The sequence below is a fragment of the Haliotis asinina genome, chromosome 1 (assembly GCF_037392515.1).
Source record: "Haliotis asinina isolate JCU_RB_2024 chromosome 1, JCU_Hal_asi_v2, whole genome shotgun sequence".
In the NCBI taxonomy this organism is placed as follows: domain Eukaryota; kingdom Metazoa; phylum Mollusca; class Gastropoda; order Lepetellida; family Haliotidae; genus Haliotis; species Haliotis asinina.
This window is the reverse complement of record NC_090280.1, coordinates 36,698,305-36,709,779: the sequence shown is the minus strand read 5'-3', so window position 1 is coordinate 36,709,779 and position 11,475 is coordinate 36,698,305. Positions and strand designations below refer to the sequence as shown.

General features: G+C 38.0%; 1 protein-coding gene across 1 annotated transcript; it reads left to right on the top strand.

Annotated features, from left to right (window-relative positions):
• Positions 1-4,782, top strand: LOC137272284 (uncharacterized). Its single transcript, XM_067804650.1, has 5 exons — positions 1-19; positions 962-1,255; positions 2,426-2,725; positions 3,354-3,653; positions 4,532-4,782. Exons 1-5 carry the CDS (start codon positions 1-3, stop codon positions 4,780-4,782), a joined length of 1,164 nt encoding a protein of 387 aa, XP_067660751.1.
• The last annotated feature ends 6,693 nt before the right edge of the window (positions 4,783-11,475 follow it).

The window sequence follows — 11,475 nt, the reverse complement described above, 5'->3', positions numbered from 1 at the left end:
ATGTCTCCATTTGGACAAGGTATGTTTTCATTTCAGATGATACACGCACACATTGTATAAAAGTATTTGTCAGTTCCAACAGTTTGAATTTAATGGATGCGTTTCTTATAAGGATAAGTCAGTGTCATATTTAAACATTTGATGAGACGACTTGGTCATCTGAGGCATTTGCGAACCTCGGCTGGTGTTGTCTTACTTATTGTTTGCTGTCATCTATATTCGCATTTTTAAGAATTTCGAGAAATTCTCATTAATTCTAAAATTTTGGAATTGATCAGAAAATATATGAAACAGCAAAATATACTCTTTAATCTCCATGTTTTAAAATGAAACTTGAAATGAGAAAATACCCAAGGGAGCAAAACGTCATACAGTTTCTAATTCACAAGATAGTGAATAGAAATTAGAAAATATCGTCGTACAAAGAGAAGATATAAATGAAAACGTTCAGAAAGTAACTGAATTAATTAGAAGTATTCGAAGCAGTGTAAAGATATTTCATTTAGAACAATTAGAAACAAAAAAAATATAATATAGGTAATGACAATAAAGCTTGAAATTTCAAATTGAGTGAGTGAGCTAATATTTAACGTCACATCAGCAATATATCAGCCATATCGTGACGAGAACAGATTTGAAATAGAAATGGAAGATGTGTATATTATAAACACCTGTCGTCAAAAGACAGTAAAACAACTAGAATATTACAGTTACGGTTAAAACTAGTGAGGAACGGTAAATGAAATTTCAAAACTATAGAAAAAAACACCTCAAAACAGAGAAATTTCGTTTTATGAAAACAATATATTTAGTAGAAAGATATGGCTTTTGAAATGCATTATCTTGTGTGTCGTCTCTAGAATTTCAAGAACGTTTGCCTCATTGTATAAATTTCATGTATACCAACGACAAATCTTTTTACAAAATCGCATTATGAACGCTTTCATTTTATTTTGTACAGGGAGGACTAGCATCAACTGCCCAGATATTTCCTACCTTGGTGTCTCCACTGACATTACCTGCATTACGTCTGTAGGTTTCACCATTCTTCAGTATCGGAGTTCCGGCGGGGGTGTTTTCCCGCAATGTAGCGCTTCTTCATCCTGTACACCTGTGAAAGGATATACAGCAAGGTCACACAATACCACTTACTCTACTCTCACGGTACTGAATGTACAACCAACGCATAGAGGGAAGTGGACGTGCGCTGATGCTGGAAGCCGCTCTGAGGCATCCTGCTCTCTATTCATCACAAGTGAGTTAGTGCAAATTTATCGTCATACACCGGCCATAATTCAGCCATGTCGTCACTAGAACAATTAATTGGTATACGTACTAATTATAACAATATGAAAACCTGTTAACGAAGGACAGTAAAATACCCAGAGGATCACAGATATAAAACAAGAAGGAAAGCCTAAAACAGTTCAAGTATGGAAGACAATATTAAACAGACTGTATAAGAGGCTACGTAAGTCCAAAAACATTCTATGTTTGTATGCGTGTTATTTTGATTTTGGTTAGCATTTTGTACACTAGCCAGCGGTTGAAGGGATAGTGTAAATCCAGCTGGGGTCCATGCAGGTAGCACATGTACTGTAAGTCCCCATGGTTCCTAATATAGTGATCTAACTTCGGTAGTTGGAAATCTATTGTCTGTGTTTAAAATGTATTGTTTTCTTTAGTTTTACTGTTTCATGCTAGTTTTATATTTATATCTGTGATAATCTAGTAGTTGTACTGTCCATGGTCGACAGGTCTTTATAGTGTACATATATTACATTCCAGTGTTGAATGTTCTTGTCACGATATGGCTGAAATATTGCCAATGTGACGTTAAGTATGAACTCACTCACTCTCAGGAGGAAAACGCTTTTACAGTGCTTCAACCTCCCTTGGGGGATGCAAACAATAACAACATTTGTTGCTAATTTAAACTATACCAAATGTAAAATACATCTATCTACGAACCATATGCATCAACACGAGTCAGTTAAATCAATTTCTTGAAAAGAAAACTATATTTATACGGAAATGAACATGTGTAACAAGATCTTTAGCAACTTTTGCATTGAAATATTTATCCCTTGTGATGCAATTCATCATATTTGAGTGAGTGCATGCATACGTGAATAATACCACTTTTCGATTTTAGTATCACTATAAATACAAGACAAGACATAAATACAGATTTAAAAACACTATGTAAGAATTGAAAGACGGCTATTCTTTGTTTGGTTTCGTATATTTGTTGCTTGATGCGGCACTCGACAATATTCCATCGATATTATGGATACCATGTGGCAGGGTCAACCTGAATCTGAAAACAGATCCCAAGCAGATGTGTTTATAATCGTCCAAAAGTCACTTACTTACATATTTTCATTTAGCATTTTAATGTACCAAATTATTATATTTCGTTTAGATGTCCCACGATGCCACATCAGAAGTGACCAGAACACAGACTCGCTGGCCCTGCACGAGGAACTGTCACTAACTGTGGACATACAGGAATACTACTGTTCTACCCAATATACATTCACGCTTCTAGTTGGGGATGATAATGTACAGCTGCCTTTATCAGAACCAGTGACCACATCTACGAGCACAACAGCAAACACATCTGTCAACATTACGGCTTCGTCTTTAGGGGGTGTTCGCCTAGCGTTTCTTTGTCACAGCGAGCAGCAGATCTTGTCTTGTGATGGTGTTAAATTCCTCAATGGCAAGATTCATATTACCTAAAATATTATGTTATGTTGCCTTATTGTGCCTCTACACTCAATGAATCATCACGACACTTGTACTTCCGCATTAGGTTCTCGCATTCTACTTTTGAATACCAAAATATGTTCAGACTTGTGGTTAAGTCGTTCGCTGAAAACCGATTCCTCACATGGGCACAATTTATGAAGTCCATTTCTGAAGTCTCCGCGTGAAATTACTGAAATAGTGCTAAAGTGGCGTGAAAATTAATTCATTACGCACCTCAACGCTGTACTGGTTCACATGAAGATGTGTTCAAACTCTGATAATCGACCAAAATTTTTTTCTCACTCTCTTAATATATCAATTAATAGATGCCACTCAATATCTAATATACTAAAATAGTTCAAGTCTGGTTGTGAATTAAACTCAGTAGACATTTCTGTTTTGAGTTATTTATTTGCGTAGAGTTTCAATATCATGATTTCTTCTAAGCATTTTCATATGAGATTTTAAAGAAGGTATGTGCATTTGCTGCCTTTACTTGCAGTCAGTTTCTTTGTATTGTTTGAGGTCAAGTTGTTGACTGAGACAGTTGTCCTGAGAAAAGGATAGTGTAAAACACTTGTACACTTCCTTTGTTTCAGTTGCCCCCAGATGTAGTATCACAAGCTCCAAGACCATAGAGACTGTTGTGCTGTACGAAAAGCTAGACCTTTCTGTGGACATCCAGAATTACTTCTGTTCATCAGCAAATAACTTCACGCTGCAGGTCGGGAAAGTCAATAAGGGCTTGTTTGCAGCCGCCAGTGGGAACCGACTAAGGGATATGACAGTCAACATCACCGTGAACATTACAGATTTACATTTTGGAGACATGAGACTCATCTTTCTCTGTCAAGACCATAAACAAATCTTAACCTGTGATGGACTTAAATCTATCCAAGGTGAGCTGTACGGTTCCTTTGAGACTCATCTGTCCGTGTTAAGATAAAAAAAAACAAGCCGAAAAATGTGATGGACTTGAATAAATGGAATTGATCTTGTGCAGGCCCATTGAAAATCACGTTTCGCTGTCACGACCAATATAAAAAAATAAAGTCTTAATCTGATGACTCCTTTGAGACTCGTGCTACTGTGCCACGACCGAAAACAAGTCCTAACTCTGATGGATTTAATCTATCCAATGCAACTATGTCAAATCTGAATCATGCATTTGGTGTGGTCTTTTCCAGCAGCTTCAAGTAAGTGTAAGAAACTGTGGTACTGCACCGCTGGCACAAATTCTTCCGTGGCGCCCGATATCCCCTAACTGATACTTTCAACAAAACAATTTGTGTCAAACTTACTAAGGATATCATTCCAAACCTTCCTTTTGTACAACATGTCAGCTGCATTTGACCTTTGCTTTGTGACATTTGGTATTGAATGATACGTGAACTGTCTGTATTGTGGTAACTGGTTTATTTGCAACGTGTGGTCTGTGCATCATGTGGTTTGTTAGTTTTGATGTTGTTTGGGTAATATGTATGGCATGTATGAAGTGAACGTACGTCATTTGTGCATATAGCATATAAAGTTATGTATTGTGTGTGGCATATCGTCCTGATTGATTTGCTCCTTGTACATGATGTATTTGCAAGTTATTGTTATGGTGTGGTGCATGAGATGTATCATTCGATGTGTCTTTTGACACGCGGACGCAGCTTTTATTGTAATCAGAATTTTAAAATACCAGCATAACAGTACAAGCGTGTACGCTAAATAATCATGCCGGAATACACTTCATCTGCCATTGCTATTTACATTAAACTATCGATTGCAGGTACCAGTGTTCCAACAACTCTATTCACAAGAAGCACTGGAATGACCGCTAAGCCATCATCTGAGTCAAACCTTGGCATCATTGCAGCAGTTGTTTCTTTCACTGGGATTGTCGTTGTAAGTTTGATAGTCATTGTCTGCTGCTACCGCCACCGACGGAACCAGACCATTACATCTCACAGTCCCTCGCCGGAACAAACCGTGAATAACCCTGTCTATAATGCAGCAGGATCCAAACAAATAGTTGTGTAATCTCTTCTACCTGTTCATATTAAATGAAAAACAATGAACGTCAAAATATTAATACATTTTATCAAACTTCAGCATATCACCACGGGTTTGGATGTTCGTCTAACTTTATATTTCTTAAAATCACTTAAAATCACTTCGAATCCTTAGGTTCTTTAAAATTCATTCCCATCTGTTTGTCCATTTTCCTGTATATGAAGTGTAAATCTTGGCGTTCCCACACGCAGTTCGGGATATGATTAACGTCCTGTACGTGCCAGCTTGCTTGCCATATATTAATGTTGTACATCTCAATTTTGATAGGATGGCTCCATTTGGAAACTTTCCACGTGTAATTGTTCTAGTAAAACTATGTCTTTATTACCCTTTCATTTTATACTGTTACATGAAAGTAGAGGAAATTCATTTGTAAATTCATTCATTTTCATTTTCGAACAACAAACTAACGCGGTTACAAACAAACACAACCAAGTGTGTGATGCAAGATGATTGAAAAAATTAATGGTTTACAATGAATTATCGACATTCTTGAAAAAGTCATGGAAAAAATGAAGAATAACACCCAATACGCGAGTATGGGCCTATTGTGTTGTGTTTAAGGGTGATAAATAATAATGAGAATATATTATGAGTGAGTGAGTGAGTGAGTTAATATTTAACGTCACATCGGCAAAATCTCGTCCATATCGTGACGAGAACATTTAACACTTAAAAGAAATATATGCATGTGGTAAAAATCTGTCAACGAAGGGCAATAAAAGAACTAGAATATCAGAGTTTGAACTAAAACTAGCATGGGAAGTTAAAATTAAAATCACTATCTGGACAAACAATTTAAAAACAGGCTATAGATCTCCAACAACCGAAGGTAGATCATTAGGACCATGGGGACTTACAGTACCTTTGCTACCTGCATGGACCCTAGTTGGATTTACATCCTCCCTTCAGCTGCTGGAGAGAGTGTGAAATGTTAGCCAAAATTAAAACAACATGACTACTACGATTAACGACATTTGCACGCCGTGACCCATGGTCATGTAATTATCAGAACTGATACTAAACTTCAGTTTACATATTCCACATATGTATGTATGGATTTGTCATTTAGAACCGACAGTTTCCCACGTGTTTCGCAGGATCACGTGATCAGAAAAGTACATATATCCTTTCGTGTCAGTAACACTGAACACAGGACAACTGCGTTAATAGTAAATACCCTGCCTCGCTATAACACGAAAAGCGGAAATGTTTCGTGATAGAAACCCGGAAACGATGACAGTGAAATCTCGTCCACATCACGGGTTAACTGCAGAGTGGTGTTCCTGTCAGGTGACCAAACATTCGCGCAGAACTGTGTGTGTTTACATGAGATTACTTCACTCAAATACCGATGTTCAATGAGTGAGGAGTTTTACGTTGCTTTCAGCAATATTCCAACAATATCAAAGTGACTCCAGAATATCAGAGACTCCAGAAATGAACTACACACATTGTACCCATGTGGGGAATCGAACCCACATTCGACGAAACGAGGGAACGTGGGGACTCTTTAACCACTAGGCTACCCCACCGCCCATTGTTGAGGGCTGTTTACATCTGTGAAGAGCAAAAAGTCGTGTTTTAGCAACATGGGCATTTCGGGGAAGTTAAAACTGGCTGTCTAAATACTTCTGAAGCAACCTTTTACGCATGATAAAGGGGGCATAATCCCTGTCGTCTTCTCGGTTTTTAGAATCCGGACATTAGTCTGGCGCAAAAGTTTCAGGTTCATTATACGGTTTTCTCTTCCAAATTATATTCGCTTGCATTTTTTTACACTATCTACAGCCATCATTTGAGATTTCGTCACAGATAAACAGTGGTTACCAAAATGTTTAAGATCAATGGATATGTTAACTTCTGTTATATCATCTCATATTCTGTTACATTAGGTCCGAGCCTCTTTCTGCTGTGCAACCATTCTTCCTTATGACTTAATATGTTTTTATTCATACATAAAGCAGATGCGTGTGTGGTTTTATTGCGTTTAGTCATTTAGTTATTCTTTCTAGTCCACCAACGCAGTCAACAATTTTCGAGTTCTGTAAATATTTGAGTTTTCACAAGACAATCATATTGCCACCACTGGCATATATATGCGGTTTGATTGCGATGAAATTCGTCAGCGAATTCAGCAAAACTGACCACTTGTACATGATTCTGTTAGTCGCTTCTTACGACAAACATGGGTCGTGGACGACTATTTCAGCGATCTAACATCATTCAGTCACTCATCGCAACAATTGCTTCTTTGCAACTTCATATTATAAACTGGATTAACAAGTCTACTGAGTGCGAATTTTATATCTGTATCTATTGATTTATCTTTACAACTTTCAGTCTATCAAACGTATGATATATGTGGTACTGAGATATGTGAATCAACACGAGATGTGAAAGCAGGACAGTTATTATCGTTTAACATTTCGTGTTGACGTGGCCGAATTGAATACATAATAATCACAAATCTTACAGTACACCATCTTACAGTGCCCTACAACGGAAGCTGAAACACTGGTTATTTGGGTGTGTCTTGTTTTGTATGAAATCCTTTTCAAACAAGACATAGCGATACTATTTAGTGACTGCTAACAATTCTCTTTAACCTGTAGACTTGATATGTAAGATTGTGTTTTTGTGTGTTCTGGGTTTATTTGCTACATGTAGTGTGAGTTACATGGCCATTTCTTCAGATAATCAGAATCTCGACCAGTAAGGCTGTACGCACAAAATGTATGAAATGCAGGACACTGGGCCACTGGTATCTGGAACACAGACACAAGGGCTGAGGTACGAGTGATAAAGACAGGTGCTATTGGCGACATGGGCACATTGGTTGAGGTATTTGGGACAAGAACACAGGGGCTGTGGTATATGGGACAAGGACACATAGGCTTTGGTATTTCGAACCAGGGCACATGAACTATGGTATGTGGAAACCGGTTACTAGGGCTGTGGTTCCCTGCTCATTTTGAGCGCGCCAGCTTTTGATATGAAAGACAGGACCCACAGATCCGGAGACAAGCGTACACTCATCAATCACTTTTGTGCGACAGTCAAATACCACATTACTAGACTGGACCAAGTGCACGTTGTTTGGGACCTAAGTGACATGCATACGGACACTATACACTGTATCTTAAGCTTGTCGACAATCAGATTGATTCTAGTGTGATTGATTCACACTGCCAGGTTTTCTAGATGTTTCTGACTGATGCAGCTACTCTAGCGAAACCATAGCGTAATCACTGCTTGTGTGAGGCGATACTTCAGTGACAGCAGTGAGAAAAAAATCTATAAGAATCGTACTCGGTGCTGTTAAAGTCAGTGATGGGAGTGTTGAAAGGTACCTGTTATTCTGGGTGTGGACACATGACATTTTACATTCATACTTAGTATACAATGTGTAAGTCTGGAATCAATAGCGAAGTGAATAGCCTTTCTTCCGTTCTCTTTATAAAAGCCTTTCTGAAGCGATCGTCCGATATGACGAAATGTAGTTTTATTCATCGATGCCAGATTGATTGCGCTACACATGTCACACTGCTCTGGATGTATTAATGATACATAAGACATGCAGGTAGAATCGATTCGAGCATAATGAGCCCTCTGAACTGTTTCCCGTTGCTAAGGCGGTATTTGCGTCAGACTGAAGGCTTGTGAAGGTATTGTAGCAGGTACTTTCTAACAACTGAGAATGTTTGTGCATCTCTCAGCGGAATGTCCTAATTGTGCAAAACTATAATTTAGTTGAAAAGTTCTTAAAAGCTTAAAATGGCTCACTGGAGATGCATGTACTTCATAAATTAAAAATTGGTGTTAGATATTTGGGCAGATGAAAAATAAAATATCGATCACACACACATTTATTGTTTTATTTTGACTGAAATACACAGCACGTTCCCAATAAAGCTTGCCTAAACACAAAGCGTGTGCTGTACAAGCCTTGTTTACGTACATCATCGTATATCGTATTACTTGGGTAAGTGATCGGCGTGTTCAACACAGTGACCGCAAAGACACTGGACACTGCTGAAATAAATAGGATTGTTCTCGTCAGTGAAACAATCGCCCTCATCGAGTGGACATTTTGAACACAACAAGCGTCACTCACAGACTTTCCGTGTTCTTTTATAACAAAGGGAATGGGAATGACAGCAGCATTAAAGATTTGAACATAATATGAATATGAGAAGGTTTATATAGCATCAGTCAATCGAATCAGATTGTTATTTCATTCAATTATCCAGTTTAACAATCGTCGTGTTACGTCTATACATTTTAAACCTCTCGTACATAAGAAATCTGTCACAGTAACGAATAAAGAAATTGTTCCATAATAATAAACAATCATAGCCCTAGTTACTGACGGTTGAACCAAAAGCTTTTGAAACAATCTTGTCTGATGCGCGTTGTGCTCACAAACAACTCGTGTATTATACTGTAGGGAAATAATTTATGAGCTGCTGTGGTTCCCTGCTCATTTTGAGCGCGCCAACTTGTGATATGAAAGACAGACCCACCAAATATTTACTGAACGTAAACGAATATATACGACGCTGAAAATGAACACTGTATAAAAATGAAAAACAAAACAAACGATGACACGATATTCTGGGCTTGAGCCCAAATGTGAGTTTACTATATATAGTTTACCTATATAAAATGGGAACGTATCTCGCCACCCCATCCCGTCCAGTCCAGCGGTACTTTCCTTAAATTACAGGCACCCCTTTAAATGGAGTGATGGTATAACCGGTTTTGTCGCATCACTATATCAAAATACATTCCCACCAACTCCATTTGAACAGATGAATCAGGTCATTATAAGTTGATGGTTTATAGCACGTAACTGGTTTTAGAAGCACCAGTGACAGAAGTCGACTTGAACCTGATGTTGAACACCAACCACACTGGTTAGCGTGTGGTCATCCGAAGATCATCATCACAGAACCTGGACCCAAGAAGTCTGTTAATGTTCCCAAAGTATGGAATATGTTTCGCAGCAAATTCGAGTCATCAACAGTGAGAAGAATCGTCATTCTGTTTTTGGAGAGAGAGAGAGAGTTCACTCAACGAAGTTCATTGAAAAATGACGGTGCGTTGTACATAGGCAAATAGCAAACGCCGATGTGCCTGTCCAATGAAGCGTGTGTTCAAACACAAAAATTCAAACCCGAAAGATAAACATATAGAGATGCTGTCCAGCAACACTGACTAGATTCAGGGATAGAGTGTAAATAACACCTAGTGCATTATTATGCATCCCATCCGAAAGCTGAGGAAAGGCACTAATTAGATTTAAATCCCGAGTCGAAATAATACTTGCTGCATCATCATAATATATCACATCCAAATTCTGTCCAAAACATTTGCACCGTTAGCTGAAAGTGAAACGAAACACCAGTGATAAATATTTATTAAGCATGGTGTTGCTGAAAATGATATTTGTATCTGCAATACTATAAAAGAATTATGAGATAGCATACGAAATAAGAAAAGATAACGTTTTATTATCCCCAAAATACACGAGACAGAACAAAACAGGAAATACGTAAATTTTAGAGCATATAGTCATGTAGATAATAATTTTCTGTTCCTTTCTCGCTCATCGAATGGTAGCTGTCATTTAACTGAGATTGCTTTGCAAATGTTTACTCTTTTCATCTGTCTTAGGTTTTCTTACACGTCTAATTAAGAAACTCATCTTACATTATGATGCCGATATGAGTATTTGAAAGTGTTACCTTTTTAATGAACTTTCGATTTTATGTATGTAACTGTGACAGTTATGTTCATATTCCATGAGTTACATGTGACATTACTACGTGGTATTATTTACTGCTTGTTCTGTGCTGTCTTGAGAGTACATTTGGGTTGGATAGGCACAAAGATAATATATCACTATCTTGCTTAGAATAAATAGATGCAAGAAAATGTGCCAGTTGAAATCTAAAGGTCAGCCATGTTTTGAAACTATTCAGCCGATGAAAACATGCAAAGGCACACAAGCAATCTCATAATGAAATGTACAGCTTTCCACTGCAGTTTGTCTGTGTCTGGTCTGTAAGAAAACCTGAAGCATCTCATCTTTTATTGATAGATGCCCCTCACAGGTTAACTCGTCTTGCTGGTCCTGGCATTGAAAAGTAAGTTTCACAGGTCCGGAGTATGATTCTTTGATATTGAACGTGGTGTTAACTGTCACGCTTGTTAGTTTATTTCCAATTTCAGCTGGAGACAAGGACTGACGGACGTTCCCGACCAGCAGTGTGAATCTGTTTGCTGAAGAACAGAAGTAATTCTGTATGTCCACAGAGAGGTTGTTGTGCAGTCCGGCTGTGTCTGTTGTGTTGTCAATCGTGATACTGCATCTTGGGACAACTGAAACGACAGATCTTCTTCTGACGACATAGTATAACAAAGAGAAATGAAAAGATTTTTGAGCTCCAGCAAAGAATCGGGAAATTGAACCAGTCACATTAGTTTCACTAGCCACTGTCAATACGTTTGTGCAGTTGATCAGAAGCGAAGATCATTAGTGTTATTATTATATGATATTATGTAACGCACATATCCAGGCAACCAGTACATACTCGAGGCGCTGGTAGTGTTTCCTTCGATCATTGGACGTCAATCTCAACAGCACATCATGAT

Coding starts and splice junctions, on each gene's coding strand:
- LOC137272284 (XM_067804650.1), top strand. Junction 1,256..2,425: donor CTGCTCTCTATTCATCACAA/GTGAGTTAGTGC, acceptor TATTTCGTTTAG/ATGTCCCACGATGCCACATC. Junction 3,654..4,531: donor TGGACTTAAATCTATCCAAG/GTGAGCTGTACG, acceptor TATCGATTGCAG/GTACCAGTGTTCCAACAACT.